Here is a 25,418-nt window from a genome sequence, read left to right as displayed (position 1 = left end):
CTACAAATAATAGTTTGAGAAACACTCAAATTGGCCTCAACCATAGGGATATTTGTTAGCTCGCATCACAGGAAATCTACACACAGAAGAGCTGACAGGCAAGGCTATAGCAAACACTGCTGCTCAACAGCATTTATTTTCCCCTTCCTCTTTCCTAACGGAAGTTCAGTTTTGCCCAAATCTCCCACTCTTCTTTTTGTTCAAGTCTACATAGTCTCGTGCTTCTGGGAGGCTGACCTCATTCTTAGCTCTAGTGAGTACTTAAGGGCTTGGATGCTGGAGCCTGAGTTCAAAACTTAGTTCTGCCACTTCCTAGCTGTGTGGTCCCTGGGCAAATTATTTAAACTCTGTGCAACCCAGCACTTTGGGGGGCCAAGGCAGGAAGGTCACTTGAGCTCAGGAGATCAAGATCAGCCTGGGCAACATAGTGAAACCTCATCTCTGCTAAAAAAAAATTTTTTTTTAATTAGTCAGGTGTAGCGGTGCACACCTGTAGTCCCAGCTACTCTGGAGGCTGAGGTGAGAGGATTGCTTGAGCTGGAGAGATCAAGGCTGCAGCAAGCTATGATCGCACCACTGCACTCCAGCCTGGGTGACAGAGTGAGACCTTGTCTCTCTAAAAAAGCAAGCAAACGGCTAGGCACAATGGCTCACATCTGTAATCCCAGCACTTTGGGAGGCCAAGGTAGGTGGATCACTTAAGCTCTGCAGTTCAAGACCAGCCTGGGCAACGTGGTAAAACTCCATCCCTACTAAAAATAGAAAAATTAGCCAGGTGTGGTGGTGCACTCCTGTAATCGCAGCTACTCAGGAAGCTGAGGCACAAGAATCACTTGAGGCCGGGCGCAGTGGCTCACGCCTGTAATCCCAGCACTTTGGGAGGCCGAGGCGGGCAGATTACGAGGTCAGGAGATTGAGACCATCCTGGCTAGTGCGGTGAAACCCCGTCTCTACTAAAAATACAAAAAAAATTAGCCAGATGTGGTGGCAGGCGCCTGTGGTCCCAGCTACTCGGGAGGCTGAGGCAGGAGAATGGCGTGAACCCAGGAGGCGGAGCTTGTAGTGAGCAGAGATCGTGCCACTACACTCCAGCCTGGGTGACAGAGTGAGATTCTGTCTCCAAAAAAAAAAAAGAATCACTTGAACCCAGGAGGAAGTGGTCGCAGTGAGCTGAGATCACGCCACTCACTCCAGCCTGGGTGACAGAGTGAGGCTCCGTCTCAAACAAACAAAAACTGTGTTTCAATTTTCTCATGTATAAAATGAGGATATTAGCAGCACTCCTAGAGCATTAAGGTTGTTAAGCAAGATAATATATGTAAAGCACTTAGAACAGTGCCTGGCACATAATAACAGTTGTGTTTACAGAGCACTCGCTGTTTTTACCCTAACTGGGGTACAAAAATAATGGCACTCCCATGCTCTTCGCTATTGCCTGGTTTGGAGTAGCCATGGGATCCAGAGCTGGCCAGAAAGCCATGAGGGGAGTCCACTGGGGACCTTCTGAGGATATTGTCTTAACTCTTAAGTAGGAGACTTGAGATTGTCTGACCCTTTTATTTTCCATACTGTGCCATGTCGGAAGTCTGAGCGTGCTGCCTGGCCCGTGCAGCCTGGGCAGCTGGGGCCTCTGTGTTGGCTGGGTGATGCCGTCAGAGACCTGGACGCTCATCTCCTTGTGCATCCCTTTTCCGTGTGCTGGCTTCTTCCAAGTGGCAAGTTGGCAACAGCAGTCTCAGTCCTCATGTTCTAGGCACAACAATCAGAGGAGTAGAGACTGCCCTTTCCTGTGGCTCTCTTTAGGAGCGTGAGAGGCTTTCCCATAAGCTCTTCAGCAGACCCCATTCTTACCTTATTAGATAGAACTGTGTCATGTGGCCTTTCTTAAAATTAATGCCAAAGTAAATAGAGTTTTGTATAGTCCAGTCAGGGCAAGCCTAGAGTTGTGATGGGGTCACATACCCGGAGACAACAAGGTAACTTCTAGCAGCATCTCTACTGGTTCCTTTGTCCCTAGGCAGTTGTGTCAAGATAAAGGATTTCCATGTAGGACTCAAGAGACCTAGGTTCCGGCCTTGGCACTGCTGCTAGCCAGCTGGGTGACTTTGAGCAAGTCACTTAACTTCTCTGAGTCAATGTTTTCATCTAAAGTGAGAATGATAACTTTGCCTTCATATTGTAAGAATCCAATGAGAAGATGAGGCAGCACCTTACAAGCTGGAAGTTGCTGTGCAAATGGAAGATGCTATGGATTTTAAGGGCTGCTTTCCTCCTTTAGGAATCCACTTTCAGGCAAGTGAACTCTAAAACCAGCAGACAACCAGCAAAGTGAGTGAAGAATCTTCATCTCCTTCCTCTGGACTGCTCTTTTGGGCTGCCGCATCTCAAAGCCTACTCTTGGGTCAGCAGCCCCACCACAGATCCTCTGTCCCTCTCCACACCCCGTAACCGCAGGCCTCTTTTGGACTGAAGAATTTTCAGGGAAGAAAAATGCCTCACTTCCTTGAGATGCCCACACCTACCTGCCTCAAGTCTCACTGTCAGGAGAGCTGGGATGTTGCATTTTTATCTAGAAATTCAAGGCTATCTATCTATCTATCTATTTTTTTTTTAAGATAGAGTCTCACTCTCTTGCCCAGGCTGGAGTGCAGTGGCATGATATCGGCTCACTGCAACCTCCGCCTCCCAGGTTCAAGCAATTTTCCTGCCTCAGACTCCTGAGTAGCTGGGATTACAGGCGTATGCCACCACGCCTGGCTCATTTTTGTATTTTTGGTAGACAGGGTTTCACCATGTTTGCCAGGCTGATCTTGAATTCCTGACCTCAGGTGATTCACCTGCCTCGGCCTCCCAAAGTGCTGGGATAACAGGCATGAGCCACCGCGCCTGGTCAAGGCCATCTATCTTTTGACCCAGACTCGAGATCTGTAAAGGCCAGGTAAGACAGGTTTTAGAAAATTATTGTTAAAAGCTTGAGCTCCAGAATGACAGTCTCTGCGTTAGAATGTGGGCCTCATTGCTCAGTGGCTGGTTAATCCAAGGCAAATCATTTAGCCTCTGAATCTCGCTTTCCCCATCGTTAAGGTGGAGATAAGGACGTCTACTTCATAAGGCTGCTCTGAGATAAGATAAACCATGTAAACTACTTAATGCTAGACCCACCAAGCAGAAGTTAGGCAATCTATTACATTTATAACACCTGTTGGGTGTTATGAAATTGGCCTAATTCTAGCTCCTCTCCAGCCTTTGAGAGGCTGAGAGCCTTGGAAAGAGAACAGGAGACCTGCGTTCCAGTCCTGGTGCTACCACCAGGAGCTGTGTGGTCTTGGTCACCTCTAAGATTCCATTTTCTTGTCTATAAAGTGGTAAGGCTGCATAAGGTGGTTTCTGAGACCCCTCCCTATACTAACAAGCTCATGTTTGTGGCGTCCTAGTTCTTCCATGACAAGACTTCCAGAGCCTCCTCCTGTCTATCTGCTTTGCAGAAGTGGTTCCTGGAACTGTTCATGTCCAGGCATTTACTCCAGGGGACTCCTGGTCATTTTCAGGCATAGACACTGCATCTCCACATCTGTCCTGCTGCTGCCCTTTCCCTTTCATCTGGGGGTCCTCCTGGACTTCTGGGAATTCCATCCCTCCCTGCCCCCATCGTATTCCAAGGCCTCTGTGTCCTCTCACTTTCTTGTCTTCTACCCAAATTCCTAGCTCCCTAAGCCAGGTAAAAAGCAGTTTAGTTCGACCTAAACTGGCACTTTCTCAGAACCTCCCCTGCTTCTGGCACATTCCTTGTGTTTCGGCAGGACCCAGAGAGCTGGAGAATTCCTCTCCCTCCTTAGCGTGGGTCCCCGTGTTGGCATGCCAACAGCCCCAAATATTTAAAGCAATCATGAAAATGAGCTCAGAGTCCCATGCCAGAGCCTTGAAAGGAATTAGGCTAAAAACAGGACAAAGGAAGAGGTGAGGCCAAACAGAAAATGCCATGAAAGGCACTGCCCAGCATGGCTGGATCCCAGAGCCCTCCTCTCTGGCTTCTCACCTATAGTCAGGCACTGTGCTAGGCACTGGGGATGCAAAGTTGAATGAATCATCCCTGCCCTTGAGGAGCTCCCAGGCCAGCTGAGAAAGCTATACAAACGGAAAATCACAGTACAGTATGCTAAGTACAGACAAGATGCCACCGAAGGCACAAGGGAGCCATCAAAGCAGAGGGTCCTGGCTGTGAATGGGGTCAGTGGTGCATCTCCTACAGCCTTGATCTAGGCCTCAGGACAGGCATTCACCCAGGGACAAGGCAGAAGAGGTGCTTCCAGAGAAATGCAGATGCAAAGGCACAGAAGCATGAAACAGGATGGAGGAGGGAGAGAAAGTGCACAAGTGTGACTGCTTGGTAAACTTGGTAATGATCCAGCCTCTCCATTGGGCATGTTTATGTACATGTAATGTACAGAGAATGAAATTAGACTCAGCCTTATAATTGAAGATTTTTTAAAAATGTTAAACTAGATAGACACATGGATGCTTGTGGGTGCAAGGAAATTATTGGGCAGAATGCCTTTATCAGAAGGTGCCTGGAGTGCATGCCGAGCACAGATGTGTATAGTGAGAGGGTGACATAGCTATGTGCCCACAGCACCTTTCCTGGGAGACTCCCTGCTGGAGGGGAGATGGGGTTTCCCCAGTCATTTGAGTGAAGGAAGAGAATCAGCTTGGCAGGCTGGGAGAGCTGGCAGTGTCCCAGGCACCTGGCACAATGCAGGGGAAGGTGTCAAGGTCAAAAACGATGCCTGAGTGAGTTGTGACTAAGCGAGCCCCAGGGCTTCCTGGTTACCAAGAGGAGATGGGAGTTGTGGGCAGGCTCAGGGCCTCTCCTGCCAGAGAGCTTTCAAATCCTCACAGCAGGCACAGAGAGTGGCTTTGGCTTGAGTCTTGGGGAGCTGGGCAGCCACACTCAAGCCTCTTTTGGAAAGAAAGAAGTAAAATGAAAGTGACACAAGCAAAATGATCATCAGGTGCTACTAAAAGAAATTCATTATGACTAAGACATCTGCAAATAATAATGGTGCTCATTTTCATCATCATCACCACCATTATCACCATTTTTATTTATTTAAATGGTTCTAACATTTACTAAGCACTTATGAGCCAGGCTATATTAAACTTCACATGCACTTAACCTTCATAACAATCGGAAGAGATCAGTATTCTTGCTCACATGTTACAGAAAAGGAAATATCCCCTAGGAAGGCTATATTAAGGTTCAGGGTGCCCTAAAACCAGGCAGTGTGTATTTAAAAAGCAGAAAATGTTATGGGCTGAACTGCGTTTTCCCCCAAAAATTCTTATGTTGAAGTTCTAACCTCCAGCACTTCAGAATGTGAATGTATTTAGAGAGAGGGTCTTTAAAGAGGTGATTAAGTTAAAATGAGGTCATTAGGGTGGCTTTTAACCCACTATGACTGGTGTCCTTGTAATAAGAGGGAATTTGGACACAGACATGTATAGAGGAAAAGGCCATGTGAAGATACGGGGAGAAGACAGCCATCTATAAGGCAGGGAGGGAGGCCTCAGAAGAAACCAACCCTGCTGACACCTTGATCTCGGACTTCCAGCCTCCAGAACTGTGAGAAAATAAATTTTTGTTGTTCAGCCCCCAGTCCATGGTGCTTTATTATGGCGGCCCTCACAAATAGATCTAGAGAACAATGACTCAGGAATGCCTTAGAGAAACTAGGAGAAACAAGGCTGCAGGGACCGCATGGCACCCATGCAGGGGAGCTGACTGCCTGCATGCCTTCGCCTTGCCCACAGCTGTAGGACACCTGGAGACCCCTTAGCATCCTCAGCTCAGCTCTGAGAGTGATAAGCCCCAGAACATTTGGAGTTGTACAACAACAGTGCAATTGATGGTGTCTTCCTTGACGAGATCAGGACTTGAAAGCAATAGGATTAAAAACTGGGGTTTAAAGAGATTAAAACACAAAACCTAAAACAAAGCAAAGCCAGCATAATCTTTCTACTCTATAGACCTTTAACCACCAAACCACTATGAGAAGTAGGGTCAAGAGGGTAGGCCAATATTTCCACCTGGCTTGAGAAGCAAAACCAGTGCCCAATAGGAGTTCACTTTCTCACACCAAATGGGCCAGAGCCCAGAGGATGAACCTCTAGGAGAAGCGTCATTAGGATGTGTCAGTAACTAGGTCAGCAGTCACTGTGTCTGGGTTCTCTTGGATTCCTCGAAGCAAGTTAATTATTAAAGGGAACAAGTGAAAATATAGTCTTGAGGTTTGATTAAACTAAAATTGGTCTAGTCAGAGAGTGGGGTGGGGAAGAGGGTTTCAAGAATTCCAATCAGCCCCCGATGATACTGCGGAGACCCAAGTTGCCTTGGAATCTGCAATCAATATGGAAATCACCAGAAGTATAGAGGAGTTATGGCTCCGGGCTCCAGTGTAGCGGGGCCTAGAGAACGAGAAAGCCATTCTGAAACTTTAAGAAACTTGCATCTCTGTGTTGACAGCAGACTTTAAAACAGGTACAGTCCACTAGGGCAAACAGAAGGCTGGCCAAAGATGGGGAAAATAAGGAGGACTTTCTGGAGGAGGTGCTCTGGAAACTGGGCTCTGGAGGAGGAAGGAGACAGAGCTCAAAGGACAGAGGAGGGTGCTTTGTCCCATGGAAAGTATGAAAGAGAAACTCCAGTGGCTGGGCGCTGTGGCTCATGCTTATAATCCCGGCACTTTGGGGGGCAGAGGTGGGTGATCACCTGAGGTTAGGAGTTCGAGATCAGCCTGGCCAACATGGTGAAAACCCATCTCTACTAAATACACAAAAATTAGCCAGGTGTGGTGGCACTCACCTGTAATCCGAGCTACTCAGGAGGCTGAGGCAGAAGAATCGCTTGAAACCTGGGAGGCGGAGGTTGCAGTGAACCAAGATAACACCACTGTGCTCCAGCCTGGGTGGCAGAGCAAGACTCAGTCTCAAAAAAAAAAAAAAAAAGAAAAGAAAAGAAAAGAAAGAGAAACTCTAAAGGTTCAGCGGACAGCAGAAAGTTCTCCATGAAGAGTTTAAAGCTAGAAAGGGAGTCCTGGGTAGCACCTAAAAGGCATGTGTGTTTGTGTGTGGGGGATGTATATGTGGTGTGTGTGTGCACATACATGCAGGTATGATGTATGTATGTGTGGTATGTGCGGTATGTGTGCATGCATGTGTGTGGTGTGTGATGCATGTAATTTTGTATGTGCATGCATGTATATGGTGTGCGGTGTGTGATGTATGGTATGCATGTGGTATGTGCTTATGTGTATGCATGTGTGTGCAGTGTGTGCATGTACAGGTGTGGCATGTGCATATGTGTGCACACATGTGGTGCATGTGTGGTATGTGTGCACATCTGTGATGTGTGGTGTGTGTGCACTTATGTGCATGCATCTGTGTGGTGCATATGTGGTGTGTGTGTGTGTGTGTGTGTGCTCATGCACACACATCCTGGGACTTTAATGGTAAGGATCATCTGGCCGAATATCTCTGGTGAGGAGAAAGCAGGTGGCCCAGGCCAGAGCTAACAATAGCGGGATTTAGGGAGAATTGGGCAAGTTTGTCAGGCGCCTCCTGAAGCAAACGAGGAGCCACAGTAAAGGGTCTTGAAAGAGGCCTGCTGGATTTTCAATCAGACCTGCAGTGTCAAGTTTCAGCTCAAGTGATATCCAAATGTCTCGTATTTCTATTTTATCATTTCCATATTTTCAGTGAGCAGAGCTTACCATCTGCACAGTGTTGGGCCAAAGAAATAAAAACCAAGAGGAAATTGCACTACAGTGCGGTATAATCAGTCTGATCCGCCTGGGATGTTAGTGGAGACATGTGTGTCTTTACTCATCTGAGTATTAATGTCCTGACTGTTTCTAAGCAGGAAGTTTCTCATTTGGCCAGGCTGAAAGGCAGCTCCAAAATGGAGCGGCAGTTTTCTGTTCTCCACAAGCTCCCCTCCCCTGCTCCTAAATCACGTCACTCCCCAGTCGCTGCAAATGCTTCTCATGTGTTGACAGGTTACACAGTTCAACACAAGACATCAGCAGGAGTCTAGGTTGCAGCAAGAACCAAATAGCAGAGCGGGGAGGCCATGTGAGCTGGCTATTAGGTGACAGGGGCAGGCAGTGACCTGCCCGCTCTTTCCAGCCTCTCCCTCCTGAGCCCTGCTGATGTGTCTGGCTGTCCTCTGCAGCCTAGTCCATGGCACATCTCAGACAAGGCATGTCAACTCTTCAATCCTTCATTTCTTCATATGAAAAGCAGGCTCATAACACCTACCTTGTAAGGCAGTAGGGAAGAGTGCTATGTTTCATAGAAAAAGCTCCTAACATAGCATCCAGCACACACTATTACTTAAAACATGCTTCAAATATAATAATAGTACACACTTACATCATGCTTCCTACATGCCATGAGTGGTTTTAAGCACTTGATATTTTATGTGTGTGTGTGTGTGTGCACACATGAACTAATTTAATCCTCACAACCCTGTAAGGCAGCTTCTACTGTTATCCCTGTCTTACAGAAGAAGAAACTAAGGCACACAGAGGTTCTGTAACTTGACCATGGTCACAGAGCTGGTAGAGCCAGGATTCAAACTCAGGCAGTCTGGCTCCAGGGACTAGGTGTAGATAAATAAATGAATTAATTAAAAGTTGATGTGTTGGTGGATGGGCAAAGAACATGGATTTCCATGAACTCCAGTAAGGAGCAAGTTATCTAAGCAGCACATTGACAAGTTAAAGGCTCAAAATTCTAATCCCGGCCCCCATCAAGTTCAAGAACTGCAGTTGTTTAATGTTGCTAGAAAGTGGCATCACTTACTCTAAGCTAGAGGTGAAGGCTGCTTCCCTTACTGAGACAGGCTTAGTATGCCATAATTTGGAAGGTTATCACTGGAAAGCACTCAGGTATCACCTAACTCCTAATTTTATGTTTGCAGGAACTGAGGCAAGAGAGGGAAAGTGACCAGCCTAGGGTCACACAGTGCCTGTTCAGACACGTGCCACTTCTATGCCCCAGCGCTGTTTTTATGACATAATTTGGCATCTCCTTCACACTAGGAAAGCTGCATCCGGAAGTTGGGGGAGGAGTTATGGACGGGAAAGCAAGATTGAAGAGTTGAATACACTGCCTGGCAAATTGTTTTAAAATGAGAAAGTCATACTTCGTTGCAAGGAAGTTCCTGTTTATGTAAGTCTGGTGAAGTCATTAGACCTTTTGCCTCTCCCCCGCCCCTCCCTGAGGCATCCGGAGGTCCACGGAGGGAAAGGACACTGGTACGGAATGCACCCTACACTCCCACGCTGCTTGCTGTTCCCCCAACACGCCTGAGAGCATTCCACATTCCCACCACAGCATATTTGCTCACGCTGTTCTGGGACTGAATCCTCCCATCCCTACTCCCATCCATGCCTGAAGTAACCCTCCCCAGGCTTCAGGGACAGCTTGAAAGCCCCTCTGTGACGCTTTCCCAGCCGTCAGAGCCAGGATGGACTTCCTGAGCTCCAGGGGCACTTGAAGCCAGTGGGGAAAGTTCTGGCTCCTGCATCAGCCAGGTCTGGATCTCTGTTCTGATTCTCTGTTCTCTGCTCACTCAAGTGTGACCTTCGGCAAGGACCTTCATGATCTCCCTGTCTCCATTCTCCCACTTATCAAATGGGAATAATAACAGTCCCCTCCTCATGAGGTTATATAGTAAGATCAACATATATAAAGAAAGCATTTAGTACAGTGCCTGGTACTTAGTAAATGGGAGACATGATTGCCACTCTTGGAGGTCTTATTCCACATGCTTTTTTGATTTATGCTTGTTTGGATTTGTATCTTATCTCCCCTTCTAGAGAGATACCTATCTTTTGGCAGGAACTGTGTCAAGTTCAACTTTCCAATCCTGCTGCACTCTGAGCCTTGTGCAAAGTTGTGCTTTGTGAGCATGTGTTAAGTTGAAGTGAATTGGAACAAAAAAGATGAGTTAATTGTGGCAAAAAGCAGGGCGTTATAGTTTTTGTAAAAAGCCTATGATGACTGCCTTTATAAATAGACTTCAGAGGTTCTGGGCAGATGTGCAGAGTAGAATATTGCTTTCAGCTCTCATTACTAGTGTTCTTAAGGATGAGGTTGAGAGAAGCAATAATAATAACATCCTCCTATCAAGGACTTCAAATGGTCCATGTTAGGTTCTTTGTAACTTCATTTGTTGCCTACTAACAACCTCTAAGGTAGACGTTATTATCCCTATATATGGATAGGAAATTGTCCCTATATATGGATAGATTCAGAGAGATTAAGTCACCCAACAAGGTTGGATAGCAAGTATAGAGCTGAGGCCAGGTTTGAATCCAAGCCTGTCTGACTCCCAAGGCCATACTGTACCCTGAGCAGGTCTGCAGACCACCTTCTGCCATCTGACCTAGGGCTTGTTTTGGTATGGCCAACAAGCCAAGGTGGGTTTTTACACTTCTAAATAGTTGAAAAAAATGAAAAGATTAATATTTTGTGACACATGAAAGTTATATGGAATTTAAATTTTAGTGTCCATAAATAAAGTTCTACTGGAACACAGCCACATCTGTTCATCTATACATTATATAATGCATAGTCCTGCCAACTATACATTGGCTGCTATAACAGAAGTGTTGAAATATTTGCAGGAGATACTGCATGCCCCTTAAAGCCTATATTCCCTATCTAATTTTTTCAGAAAAAGTTTGCTAGCCCCTGCTCTAGGTCATACTGACTCTTACAGACAAACTTAATGCAAAGAAAACTGCCCTTTCCATAAAAGTCAGCTACAAAAAGGGCACCCATCTCTGCAGCAATAAATCTTGGTCTCCAGATTCTGACCTGCCTTTATGCGTGCTGAGACGCCTTGGTTCTTGCTTTCATCCAGCTCGCAATGTGATTTGAAATGAGAGCAGCCACCAGACTCTGCCGGGCAGAGACAACAGGCCACAGCAAGCCTGGAAGCAAAGGGAAAGGAATTTAGAGCCAGAAGTCAGCTCAGCTTCATTAAATGCCTTCACCTCCTTGATTCAGGGTTTCCTGCCGCATCTTGTTCAGCTGTGAACATGCCCAGGCCCCAAGCAGGGGCAGGAGGCTGGAAATGATGAAAGCACAGGGGCTTCGGGCTCCCTGATTCTTTATCCAGCCTCCACCCTGACCACTGGGCAGAGGCCTGGCTCAGCATATCTCTCCCTGGGAAGCCTCAGGCAATCTCTCTCCCTGAAGAGTACTCAGTCTGAATGTAAAATGAGCGCTTGGCCCAGCTGTTCCATTGCCCATCTGCCTCACTTACCTGTTTTCCTTCTCCTTCACACTGCACAAACACCTTTTGCCCCTCCATTGTCTCCCTATGGGGTGAGCTTTGTGGCATTCCTTCATCCAGCAAGGGCTTTTGAACATCTGTTGTGTGTCCAGTTTTGTAGAGACACAAAGGAAGTAAAAGTAACCTAGGAGGTTTCTATTTGTTTCAGGATACCAGGTATACACATGGGAAGCCACAGAATGATCCTTGAAGAAATGCTGAGCACCAGTTATGTGCTTGGTATGCTCCAGGTGCCTTCACAACCATGCTTTTGCTTCAGCCATAAAACACACCTGTGGCCCAGGCATCCTTATGCCCATTTTACAGATAAGAAAACTGAGAATCTGAGAGATTGCCTGGAGATCAGATCACTGTTAAGGGATGGAGCTAGGCTTTCAATTCAGGTCTCACTGGTCCAAAATGCATGCATCTTTGAAAAACTGGGCTGCTCCCTCTACCAGGATGTCATTGGGTGCCTCGGGGCTACAGGATGGGGATTTTAAGACAAATTTCTTAGGGAAAACAATCTTAAGTCCTTACACAGCAGCAGAAAGTGCACTGGAACATCAATAAAGAAATTCTAGACACAGCCTGGCCGATCCTATAGTTAAAAAAAAAAAAAAAAAATTCTTCTAGACCCAACTCTTCCTTTAATGAGACATATATGAGTTATGTGTCTCTGGGTATTTCTTCCCTTCCCTGGGTCTTAGTTTCCGCATCTGTAAAACTAAAGTAGATAGTCTGGACAAAGTGATCTCAAAGCATCGCCCACCTTCACTGCTTCTCTCTGTTCCTGCTTCACAAATGCAGTGCTTGGGCACAGGATTCAAAGTTCAGCTCTGGCCCTGAGTCACAAAACTCAATCCAGGTGCCTCCATCTGAACCTTGAAAAGACAAAAAAAGCCCTAATAAAACTGATAGTCTGGCTATCTGGGTTCAAACCACAAAACTAAATTTTAAAAAAATGGAGACAAAAGATATTATATAGCTGCTATATTCCTTTCTAAATTCCTTCCTGCTTGATTTTCATGGAACTGTTTCCAAGAATAAATCAGGCTTCTGTTGCATTTGCATTGCTGGAGCCTCCTGAAGCAGGAGATAAGAGGCAGCAATGTCAAAAAGGAAGCTGGGGTGGTAGGGTGGGAGTTGGTGGCAGAAGGAGGCCTGAAGCTTGAAGGACAGGAAGGATTTAAACAAAGTGAGGACAAATCTTAAAAAACAAACAAACAAAAAGAGTAAAACCCCAAGGCCTTTTGGGGAAACTGTGAGGCGACCAGTTAGTTTTAATAGGAATTATCGGGGAATTAAGGAGAGACTAGAAATACAGGCAATCTTAAATGTTTTCAGCAAATTAAAAATGTGACTTAACTAACATCCCAGTAGCTATAAGTACACTTAGCATCTAGATCTTGGTTTCTACTAACACTGTCCAATATAAAAAGAACTAGCGTTCTCTGAAGAAATGTCTGATTCTAGTAGGACTGCAGCAAGAAATATACAAAATGAGTTTGGAATATCTTGAAATACCAGAAAATAAGGAAGTGATCAAAAATGAATTTTTTTAAAAACCTACAATACAGCTGGGCACAGTGATACATGCCTGTAATCCCAGCACTTGGGAGGCCAAGATGGGAGGACCACTTGAGCCCAGGAGTTCGAGATCTGCTGGGCAACACAGCAAGACCACACTAAATTATGTATAATTTACCCCCTGCAATTTGCTTTTTTCTTTTCCTTTTTCATGTTTTTGTTTTTGTTTTTGAGACAGGATCTCACTCTGTTACCCAGGCTGGAGTGCGGTGGCACAATCTCAGCTCACTGCAACATCTGCCTCCTAAGCTCAAGCAATCCTCCCACCTCAGCCTCCCAAGTAGCTGGTACTATAGGGATGTGCCACCACGCCCAGCTAATTTTTTTGTATTTTGGGTAGAGACAAGGTTTTGTCATGTTGCCCAGGCTGCTCTCAAATTCCTGGTCTCAAGCAATCCATATTTTTTGGCCTCCCAAAGTGCTGGTATTACAGGCATAAGCCACCATGCCCAACCCCCAATTTTTTTTTAATTAGCCAGGTGCAGTGGTGCATGCTTGTAGTCCCAGCTACTCAGGAGGCTGAAGAAGGAGGGTTCACTTGAGCACAGGAGTTTGAGGTTGCAGTGAGCTATGATTGTGCCACTGCATTTCAGCCTGGGCAACAGATGTATGCTTTCTTAAAAAACAAAACAAAATGGGCCAGGCGCTGTGGCTCACGCCTATAATCCCAACACTTTGGGAGGCCGAGGCAGGCAGATCATGAGGTCAGGAGATCGAGACCATCCTGGCTAACACGGTGAAACCCTGTCTCTACTAAAAACACAAAAAATTAGCCAAGCGTGGTGGCAGGCGCCTGTAGTCCTAGCTACTCGGGAGGCTGAGGCAGGAGAATGGCGTGAATCCGGGAGGCGGAGCTTGCAGTGAGCCAAGATCGGGCCACTCCACTCCAGCCTGGGCGACAGAGCGAGACTCCGTCTCAAAAAAAAAAAAAAAAAAAAAAAAAAAAAAACAAAAAATCATACCGTAATGGGGATATGTCAAAGGGATGCAGGAGCCAACTGAAAGAGCTACCAATGAACAAAGCTGGAAAAATTTAAGCAATAAAATGAAGTAGTGTTGATTTGTAACCCAAAAATAATGTAAAATAAATATCTATACATCCATACTGATGTAAGTAACTCAATAAATGGAAAGAGAAAAAAATATCCTATAGGAGAATCCCAAATAATTGATGTAGATATTGTACCCTCCAGAAGAGGGAACATAACTCTCCATTCCTTACGTGTGGGCTGGGCAGACTGACTTCCTTCTAAAGAGTAGGAAAGGGGGGAAAGAGTACCTTAACAGTAGAGAAACCAGATAAACACTGCTGAACCAGGTGATCAAGGTCAACAGTAACAGTGATAAACCATGTTGGTAACATGTGCCTTTGATATGATGTCATTAGAATGGCACTTTACCTCTGTGGTCCTCTTCCCAAAAAGCCAAAACCCCAGGCTAATCATGAAACAAAACATCAGACTAATTCCCATAAAGGGGCTTCCTACAAAATACCCGGCCAGTGCTACTCAAAACTGTCAAGATCATTAAAACCAATAAAAGTCTGAGAAACTGTCACAGCCAAGAGGAATCTAAGGAGGCACCACAAGTCAATGTACTCTGGTACCCTGGATGAGATCCTCAAACAGAAATAGACATCAGGTAGAAACTATCGACTCTAGTACATAATAATGTATCAATATTGGTTCATTGATTATAACAAATAGAGCACATGAATGTAAAATGTTAATACGGAACATTATGTATATATGGAGGGCACATGGGAACACTCTGTGCTATCTGCTCAAATTTTCCTTAAATCTAAAACTATTCCAAAAAATAAAGTCTACTAATTTTTAAAAAGCCTAAAAAATGTGACTTAGGAAACTACCATTAGCAGACACTTGGTCAGAAACTAGGGTAAAACTCGTGCTCCAGAACCTTCCTCCCTGGGAAAGTGCAAGAGGCAGGCACCTTTCTCCTTACTGGGACAAGGCCAACATGTGGTGAGCCTCAGGGACCTGCTCACTTTTACCCAGTGAGCCTGTAAGCAGGATCAAGCCTTCCTTGTGCCCATCCAGACAGCTATGTGTGTTACCAAACTGAACTGGGTCTGTTTGACTGCATGCAATGAAAAACCAAACATGGCTGGGCGTGGTAGCTCACGCCTGTAATCCCAGCACTTTGGCAGGCCAAGGTGGGAGAACTGACCAAGGTGGAGTTCAAGACCAGCCTGGGCAACATAGTGAGACTCTGTCTTTCCAAAAGAATTTTTTTAAATTAGCCAGGCCTAGTGGCATGCACCTGTAGTCCCAGCTACTTGGGAGGCTGAGGCAGGATTGCTTGAGCCCCAGAGTTCAAGGCTACAGTGAGCCGTGATCGTGCCACTGCACCCCAGCCTAGGTTATAGAGCAAGACCCTGTATTTAAAAAAAAAAAAAAAAAAAAAAATCCAAACACCAAAGCACTGGGTTTTTGTAGAAAGAAAAGTTTATTGCAAGGCTGCAGAGAAAGTCAGGAGCCTGGCTCAAATCTGTCTCCTGGAGCTGGGGGCTGGGGCAGGTTTTATAGGCAGAAGGTAATGAGGCATGATCTTGGATCTTGCAATGAGGTGATGCCAGGAAGTGTAATCTAACTGGATCTTGCCATGGGATGATCTTTCCAGGGCTCAATCTGATTGGATCATGCCATGTGGTGTCCACTCTTATTTCAGTCCCCATTCCTTGGTCTGAGCACTTAGATTCCATCAGCATTGCATTTGGTCCATTTGGGTTTGCTTAGGTTATCTGCAACATGGAGGTAACTGAAAAGTAACCTTTTTTTTTTTTTTTTTTTGAGACGGAGTCTCGCTCTGTCACCCAGGCTGGAGTGCAGTGGTGTGATCTCGGCTCACTGCAAGCTCCGCCTCCCGGGTTCACGCCATTCTCCTGCCTCAGCCTCTCCGAGTAGCTGGGACTACAGGTGCCCGCCACCACACCCGGCTAATTTTTTTTTGTATTTTTAGTAGAGACGGGGTTTCACCGTGGTCTCGATCTCCTGACCTCGTGATCTGCCCACCTCGGCCTCCCAAAGTGCTGGGATTACAAGCGTGAGCCACCGCGCCCGGCCAAAGTAACCATTTTATAACACAAAGTTGAACCAGATTGGGCTGGTTTTGCAGTTATGCGTGTAGAACCACCTAGCTGATGGCTCCCTTGGCTTACCTAACACAATATAGCCTCAGCTACACAACAGCAGATTGGGCGGGATGGCAGAAAGTAAGAGAGTGTGGGACCACAGTCAGACTGATTTCTACTGTTGGATTACATCAACAAGAAGCCTCAGTTTCAACCTGTCATTAACATCCATTTAAACTTTCTGATTTCTCTTTTTAACAAGAAAGAACACATCTCAGACTCAGACCTTTCTATAGGCAACAACATCCAGCACAAATTTAATAGTACTTTTTGTTTTTGACAGTTACATTCTATATGTGAAAAATATGCTAGTATTCAATTTACAATAGTAATAGAGTATTTCCTTGGTAAATAAAATAGGTTAAGAATATAAAATAATCACTTTCACCTTTCTGTTTAGGGGAAAAAACTAAGTTTGAAAACAATTTGATGGTGAAGCTGTGGGTAAACATGCATTACTATATACTGCTGAAGGGAATTAAAGTGGGTATCCCTTTCATTCAGTAAATCGGCAACACCTATCAAATTTGTAAATGCATTCACCTCTTGACCTAGTGATTCCATGTTTCTATTTCTGGCAATTTTAGCCTTCAGATATGCTTACTGTACTAGTAAGCTCAGGCTGCCATAACAAAATACCAAAGACTGGGTGACTTAAACAACAGAAATTTATTCCTTACAGTTCTGGATGCCAGAAAGTTCAAGATGAAGGTGCTGGCTGATTTGGTTCCTGGTAAAGGATGTCTTCCTGGCTGACAGACAGCCACTTTCTCACTGTGTCCTCACATGGCAGAGAAAGATCTCTATGTCTCTTGCTCTTCTTATAAGGGTACGAGGCCTAATGGGTCAGGGTCCCACCATTATGCCCTCATTTAACCTTTATTACCTCCTCACAAGCCCTATCTCCCAATAGAGTCATATTGGGAGTCAGGGCTTCAGCATATTTGATGGGGGAACACAAATACTCAGTCTATAACACATGTATAAACAAAATGACATACGTTCAATCTTATAGACTGAAAAATTAAATCATAAAACAGCAAGATTATTCACTTTTATATATATAAATATATAAATCATATTATATATATATATTATATATAAAATAGCACTATTTGTAATAGCAAAGATGTGCAGGTTAAAGCAACTCCATCTTACATGCTAATCCACCATGTTGACTTCTGATTAATCCCAGTTCCGGGAATACCTCTAAGATTTCTATTTTATCTACTGTTCCTTGTGTAAGAGCATGTACTTACCATAAATCCTGCACTTAGATCAAAACAACCTTGACCATAAATCCTGCCCTTAGGCAGATTCACATAGCATTCTTGCCTTTCCCTAAGGGGCCAACTTCAACTATCCTATACACATTCCTTCTCTAGGGTATAGAAGCCCTGGGTCTGGGGGGTAATGGCCCATGTTCTACTATCTTCTGCTGAGATGATGGCTTCTGTTCATAAATCCCTATTAAATGTGAGACACTGGATTTATCAGCCTCTTTGGTCTGTCAGCTTCCTCAGCCTTTAGGAATACATTTACATAAAATCTGCCCACTGTGGAACAAAATAATAGGAAAAACCTAAATATTCATTAATAGAATGTCTGGTTTAAATAAATTCTGGTAGATGCATACAATGAAAACTCTGGCTGAGTGCAGTGGCTATACCTGTAATACCAGCACTTTGGGAGGCTGAGGCAGGCAGATTGGTTTGCTTGAACCCAGGAGTTCAAGACCAGCCTGGGCAATGTGGTGAAACCTTGTCTCTAAAAGAAAAAATTAGCCAGGTGTGGTGGCGCATACCTATCCTATAGTCCCAGCTCCTCGGGGGCCGGGCTGAGGTGGGAGGATGGCTTGAGTGTAGGAGGTAGAGACTGCAGTGCAGTGAGTTGTGATCACACCATGGCACTGTAGCCTGGGTGACCAAGTGAGGAGGAAAGAAAGAGAGAAAGAGAGAAACAGAGAGAGAGAAAGAGAAAGGAAAGGAAAGGAAAGGAAAGGAAAGGAAAGGAAAGGAAAGGAAAGGAAAAGGGAAGGGGCAAGAGGAAAGAAAGAAAGAGAGAGAGAGGGGGGGGGAGCAAGGGATGGAGGGAGGGAGGAAGGGAGGACAAAACAAAGAAAGAAAAGGAAAAAAATTCCATGCAGCTAGTAAAAACCAAGAATGAACATGCTCTGTATGGAACACTATGGAAATATCTCCAAGGTATATGGTTAAGTAAAACAAGTAGGTCCATATCTATTTAACCTGCAAACCTTTTGTGTAAAGAAAGATGGGAGCTGGAGATAAGAATATTTGCATGGGCCAGGAGTAGCGGCCCTTTGGGAGGCCAAGGCAGAAGGATTGCTTGAGTCTAGGAGTTTAAGACCAGCATGGTAATATAGTGAGACCACTTCTCTACAAAAAAATTTAAAAAGTAGCCAGGGTGGTGCACACCTGTAGTCCCAGCTACTCTGGAGGCTGAAGGGGGAGGATCACTTGAGCCCAGGAACTGCAAGCTGTTGCCAACCGGACCTGTTTTCAATAAAACAGCACAGCAGCTTTCCTGCAGCCTCATTTTCATTTAAGATTAAGGTGGGGGAGGAGGAGCACATCGGAGTAGGGGTTTGGTGCTGAGAATATACATACACTTCCAGGACTGGAAGTGGCCACATGGCCAGTATGAAAAGCTTTACAGTCAGTCACTCCTCTTTCCCTTGAGGGACCCAAGAGAGGACTGTGAGGCAAAACAGAGTTTAATTCTGTCTGTTTTACAGGACGTGGCAGCACGTGGACTCCTGTGTGACTGGCCCTACCCCTACATCACAGAGAGCACACAGAAACAGAACAATCCAATCAGATGTGCATTTGCCTGTCTATGGTATGTACAAGTGTCAATGCATTATTCATTGATTGCATCGGTTTATCAACTTAATTAATTCTTCCACTTGCTCAGTGCCTAGCCTGTGCCTTTCAGGACCCTCCAGCACAGGCCCTGTGACCACCCAGAAAAGCACTGACCTCAGCTTAGTCCATGCAGTCAAATATAGTAATAAAAACAACAGCTAACACTTATGGACTTCTTTTTTGTGCCAAGTATTTTGCTAAGCACTCCACTCTTGTCTTATTTAATTTTCAGAGAAATTTCTTGAGATAGAGATTGTTATTATCTCCATTTTACAAATGGGGAAACTGAGGTTTGGAGAAGTTAAATGTCTTCCCAGAGTCACACAGCTGGGGAGAGCCAGAGTCAAGAAGACCGAGGTAGTCTGGCTCAAGCCCACCCTCTGAACCAGTCCCCTCTACTGCCTTATTAGCTTCTGATGGCTATGACAGCTTAGCTGGTGACCCTTGCTCATGTTCATGGCAGGATGATCCAGTGGAAATCCTCCACTGGACTCAGAGCTGTTACTCATAAAGACCTGTCCTCAGGGGCTGCACACCTCCATTCTGACTCTGCACAAGTCCCCCAGGAACCTTCCATGCTGTGCAGCTGGCACTAATTCACCTCTGCACAGCTTCTCCTTTGAGTATCATAGACATCCTCAGAGGTGGACAGGGCGGGCCTTTCTATAGCCACTCAACAAATGGGGGAACTGGGCCTAACAGGGGTAAAGAGTCTTGTCAAGGTCACTGCAAGTGTTTGGTGGAGCTGGGATGCTAGCCCAGTTTTCTAAAGCCAAAGCCATCTTCTATTGCTGGTACCACAACAAAGAACTAACACAGAAAGTACATAACAAAGAAAAGGAAGGAGACTCTCTAGGGTCTTTGGTTTTTTTCCTCCTTTCACCAGAGGTCTGAAAATAGTTCTCTGGAATTCTCCCTGCTATGGTCAGAATGTTTGTGGCCCTGCAAAATTTCTGTGTTGAAATCCTAAACCGAAAGGTGATGGTATTTGGAGGTAGGGACTTCAGGAGGGGAATTAGGTCATGAGAATGGAGCCATCATTAATGGAGTTAGTGCCCTTATAAGAGGCCCTAGAGCCAGGCACGGTGGCTCATGCTTGTAATCCCAATACTTTGGGAGGCCGAGGGGGGCAGATCGTGAGGGCAAGAGATCGAGACCATCCTGGCCAACATGGTGAAACCCCATCTCTACTAAAAATACAAAAATTAGCTGGGCGTGAGTGGTGCACGCCTGTAGTCCCAGCTACTCTGGAGGCTGAGGCAGGAGAATCGCTTGAATCCAGGAGACGAAGGTTGCAGTGAGCCAAGATCATGCCATTGCACTCCAGCCTGGCAACAGAGCGAGACTCCATTTCAAAAAAAAAAAAAGAAAAAAGAAAAAAAGAAAAAGAGGCCCTAGAGAGCTAGCTGACCATTTCCATCATGTGAGAACATAGCTAGAAGGCACCATCTATGAGCCAGAAAGTAGGCCCTCACTAGGCATCAAATCTGCCTTGTTCTTGAACTTCCTAGCCTCCAGAGCTGTGAGAAATACATTTCTGTTGTTTATAAGCACCTAGTTCATGATATTTTGTTATGGCAGCCTGAATGGACTAAGACACTCCCTAATGACAGACAACAGAGAGATTCCTTCCCAGCCAAGACTCTCTTCCTAATCATCTGTTCCTTAGGGTTATACAGCTCTCAAAATTGGCCTTGTGTTCAAAGCAAAAATATGCCCCTAACACACAAGCTCCCTAATTTTTTCACTTTGAGAGAGTTCACAGTCCCATTGGGACAGAAAGAACACCAAGCTAAAAGTTAGGCAAGGGGCCAGAGGTGAAGGAGACAGTTGAGAGGAGATGAAGAGGACTGCAAACCACATAAAACTTCTTTTTGGTTTTCCTGAAGTTCATCTCATGGGCTACAGACAGCCTGCTGGGTTTAGGGAGTGAGAGGAGGCCTCCATCTTCTGACCCTTCGTTTGGTCTTTTCTGTCTTCTCTCCCTCACACTCACCTGGACCACCACAGTGTTAAGGGATGCCAGAATCCAAGGGGGGGATCAAGTGATAGGTGTGGGACTCATGGAGCTTTTTTGTAGGAGTGAATTCTCTGCCAGAGGCACTCTGGGTATAAATGAGGCCAACTGCTCATTCAGAGTTATTAGAGATGATGGAATAGTCCCAAAGACAGTTCTCAACAAAGCCCATCTCAGCATGGCTAGTTTATCAGTCACCTTACGTGACCTTGGGTAGGTTGTCTATCCTCTCCAAATCCAGTTTCCTCAACTGAAAAATGAAGTTAATAAGAACACCTATCCCCATGGTATTGGTAAATCAAATGAGACAGGCTGGGTGCTGTGGCTCACAACTATAGTCCCAGCATTTTGGGAGACCAAGGCAGGAGGATTGCTTGAGGCCAAGAGTTCAAGACCAGCCTGGGCAACATAGCAAGATCCCATCTCTACAAAAATGTAAAATACTAGCCAAGCATGGTGGTATGCATCAGTAGTCCTAGCTACTCATGAGGCTGAGTAGAAGGATTGCTTGAGCTCAGGAGTTTGAGGATGCAGTGAGCTATGATTGTGCCACTGCCCTCCAGCCTAAGCAACAGAGGGAGACTCTCTTAAAAAAAAAAAAAAGATGGAGACCAATCTAAGTTCTTTGTAAACTGTAAGACAACAGAGAGATGTCATTAGTCCTTATTCATTAATCACCTTTACCTCTAATTGGCTGTTGTACACAAAGTGGGTACCAGATTCTGCCATAAAATTGTTTTATTGGAAGAGATAAAAGGCAACAGAATTAAAAAAAAAAAAAAAGAAACATGCTAGCACAAGAAAGCAGTTTTGAAGTAATGGTCCTGAACTGAAATCAACAGCAGCCTTGAAAAAGAAATGCCAAGTTCTCTAACCTTTACACCACACTTCAAAGGGCATTGGCCTCTGACTCACAGGTAACACAAATATTTTTTACTCCAATGTATTTCTTTGTTCAATAAGCTCAACCCATTTTTCCCTGGGCCCTCTCTACATGCATCAATATTACGGCTGTCTCTGGAGCAGTAACCTTCAAACTTCAAGTGTGATCAAAGTATCACAGGCACTTGTTTGAAATGTCAATTTCTGGGTCCCACATCCAGAAAATCTAGGGTAGACCCCACAAGTCTGCATTATGAACAAGCTCCCTGGGAGATTCACCTTAAGACTTATTCTGGTCTTCAAGAAAGACCTATTCTTTGACACCCTCTGCTTACTTAAGTACCAAAAGGCATGGACTGTGTCATTTAACTGCCTAGCACATTGCCAATGCCCAACACTCAGAAAAGATGCTCGCTAATAAGTAAGAAATACTAGGAACCCTAAATACTTGCTTCTAAAAAGATGTAAATGTTTGTCTCCAACATCATCATGACGACGACCAGTTGCATAATTCTCACACCTTCTTAAGAATGAAATTCCAGCAACCTCAGCTTTCCCATGTCAAACTTTTTTGACATTCCCAGGCTAGATTAAGTGACTTTCCTTTGTGGTTCCACAGCCTTCAGCCCATACCAGTACTTACAATATATTCTATGTATTGACTTTACTATTAGTCTTCCCCCACTGGAGGGAAGTTTTCCTCCTTCCTTAAAGATAAGTTCTGTGCCCCCTTCTCTTGTGTTTCTACCATGTAGACCAGTGATTAGCACCAAATCATCAGACGTTAATGGAATGAAATGCAAAAGGGAATGAAATAACATGGGATAGGTTGGAAACATTTTAAGAGGGGAGAGGGGAGGTGACCCCTCTGTGATGTTCTGGTATAAGGACATCCTAGGGTGAGCCACATGACAGTGTGATTAATATTCAGTAAGTGGAAGTTTTTATTTTGTCCGTGGTTTGGGGATTTGAGAAATTTTTTCAAGGAGTGGGCATCAATAGATGTTCCTGTTAATGCTGCGGAAGGGTCTTCTAGTTTCGCATACCAATTTTGACATCTTGGGGCAGGTGTTTCAATTGGTTAATGCCACGGGATAGCTCACACTAAGATCATCTTTGCTTAGATAGCAGATGGTCATAAATTATATTATTCTTCACCAATATCTGGTTACCTCCCTGTACGAAGATTATGCTTACCCACACTGTTGAACTCTCATATGCCATGTGGCTTGCTTTGTTCATGAAATGTAGGCAGAAGTGATCTGAGTCACTTCCGAAGGGCTGGCCGTGTACTTCATCTACCTCAGTCCTGAAACAAGGACAGTAATAGAACCTAGTAGAGTCTACAGCTGGCCCACAGTGGACATGGAATGTAGGCAGGAAGTGGACATTTGGGAGTTATTACTGCAACATAACCTGGTCTTTCCTGGCTTATGTCCCCTTATTTCCAAACAATGGAAATGTTTATATACAATTAGTTTGCCTTTGTGACTTTAAGAAACATTACCTCTTAGGGCCTTAGTTTCAATGTCTATGAAGTGAAGAGGATAACACAGTGATAAAAAATATCAAACATAAATTGATTGCTTATCATGTGTCTGGCGAAGCATTTTAGAAAAATTATCTCATTTTATCCTTATAACAACCTATGAGGTTGGTATTATTATTATCCTCATTTTATAGACCAGGAAACAGAGGCCTGGAGAGGTTAGGAAACTTGCCCAGTGGGTACTAAGAGTACTTAGATACTAAGAATAATCTAAGATACTAAGAATAATTACTGATAGAATGCAAATGGCCTGACACCAGAGCCCAGCCTTTTAATCTCCATGTTGCACCAGGTCATCTCTAAGACCTCATCTGTCTGGGATACACCAAGAATCTGTGACATCACCATGTGGTAACGATTGCTCTAGTCTTCAATTTTTAAACCAAGACCTGTTTTCACCACTGCCCTACTCTTGAGGGGTAAAGACAACTCCTTCCTCAGCCTCTCAAGTAGCTGGGATTACAGGTATGAGCTACTGTGCCCAGCTAAGCTGGACTCTTGAGCTTCATTCCCAAGAGATAGATCACCAAGAGAGGGCCATGGAGAATGAGAATGTTCCCTTGAAAATATTTTGGGCTTCTGTCTACCAAAAGAAGGGCAATAATATGGAAGGACGCATAAGGGTCTGTTTGTTGCATGGTCTTTGTTGCGTGGTCTACCTGGGCACAGGATATGGGAAGTCTGGGTGTGTTCCACCAATGCTGTTCTATAAAAGGCATAGGACTTCCATTCCTGGGACCATTATTGTTCCTTGCTGCTGTCTTAGGGGGCTGACGGGCTCCTGTTGTGAGGCTTAGTAGGATAAAATGAACAAAATTCCCTAGGACCATGACGAGCCTAGCTTTACCTACCTTCCAGCAATATCCAACTCTCCTGCTGTCCACACTACTAGTGTGTACAACCTGTGGATGAGCAAATACAGAAGGAGGGCAGCCAATGCCATTAGCCACTGAGGATGAAAACTCAGCAGCTCCAGCAAAAGGACAGGGTTGAACTGCTGTTGGGATGTATCTGAGAATTTCACTTACCTGCCTTTTCCTCGTCTTCCATTAGCAGAGTTCATGGAGATTTGGTTCCATTTTGGCATCTCTAGAAGAGTAGAGTTGAAGCACAAAAGAGACAAGACCGGGGTTTTTTTTAGGGCCCTAGGCAATGACTTGAGTAAGCGCTTGTGTTTTACTACAGGAAAGTGCTCCATCAAGAGCCAATGGTCAACAACATCAGCAGGTCAGAGAGGGTCCTCCTCTGACCACCTCCCCCCAGTGCCATCCCTTCAGATGCTCCTGGCTATAACTTCCTTTAGGGCCACTAAATTCTTACTCCATCCCCACAATTTCCTGCAGTACTCCCCACTCCCCGCAGCTGATTTTGGCCCTGACTCATTGGTGCTGACTCAACAAAGAAAAGCAGACCCCTTAGGCAGCTGGACAGTGGACCAGGGCCAGAGCCTGCAGGAGTGCGTGAGAGGGCAGGCAAGGCGGGAATCCATCAATCAGCCTGTCACCAAGTCTTTGCTGAGCCCCCCAGAAGACTTGGACCCATGCCGAGCTACGCAGTGGGGGTCCCAGAAAAAGGAGAGAAGACAGGAGCCTTTATTTTGTGGCAACTATGGATGTGGAATTGGAGCTCCTTCGTTTTGAGGGTCTCTAAGCCCACACAGCCTGGCCCAACCCACCATCACTCACCAGAGGGAGGCTGAGTGCTGCCAGGAAAGGCCAGCCACAGTGGAGCTTAGGGAAGGTTGGGTGGTGGCAGCCAGGAAGGGTTTTGAAGCTGTATTTGCAAAGCTTTTGACATAAGATTCAGATAATGTCAGTTTTTTATAAGAGACCAGGTGGGGTGGTGGTAAATGGAAATTATGGGGGGATTTTAAAGCCCCCATATCCACATCCTGGATACTGCCATTGCCACCAGCCTCCACATTTCTTTTCCCACAAGCCTGCTGGGTGTGGGGTACCTCCCTTGAGTTAATACATTGTGTTTCTGAAATGTCCCTGCTA

The 25,418-nt window shown here is 45.2% G+C and overlaps 1 protein-coding gene across 14 annotated transcripts in view; it reads right to left on the bottom strand.

Annotated features, from left to right (window-relative positions):
- Positions 1-25,418, bottom strand: part of RPL37A (ribosomal protein L37a) — a 62,845-nt gene that overhangs the window by 14,737 nt on the left and 22,690 nt on the right. For 2 of the 14 annotated variants that reach the window (XM_063645704.1, XM_063645703.1), the window contains exon 5: positions 24,447-24,507. In XM_063645704.1, coding sequence (XP_063501774.1) covers positions 24,447-24,507 — 61 coding nt within the window. Of the gene's footprint in view, positions 1-10,904; positions 10,998-12,159; positions 12,226-15,383; positions 15,713-16,770; positions 16,924-23,066; positions 23,179-24,269; positions 24,321-24,446; positions 24,508-25,418 lie in introns of those variants that run through there. The other 12 variants (XM_055290562.2, XM_063645700.1, XM_055290567.2 and 9 more) reach the window with 12 other exon arrangements.

This window comes from Symphalangus syndactylus, chromosome 8 (assembly GCF_028878055.3).
Source record: "Symphalangus syndactylus isolate Jambi chromosome 8, NHGRI_mSymSyn1-v2.1_pri, whole genome shotgun sequence".
NCBI lineage: Eukaryota > Metazoa > Chordata > Mammalia > Primates > Hylobatidae > Symphalangus > Symphalangus syndactylus.
This window is presented reverse-complemented; position numbering and strand designations above follow the sequence as displayed.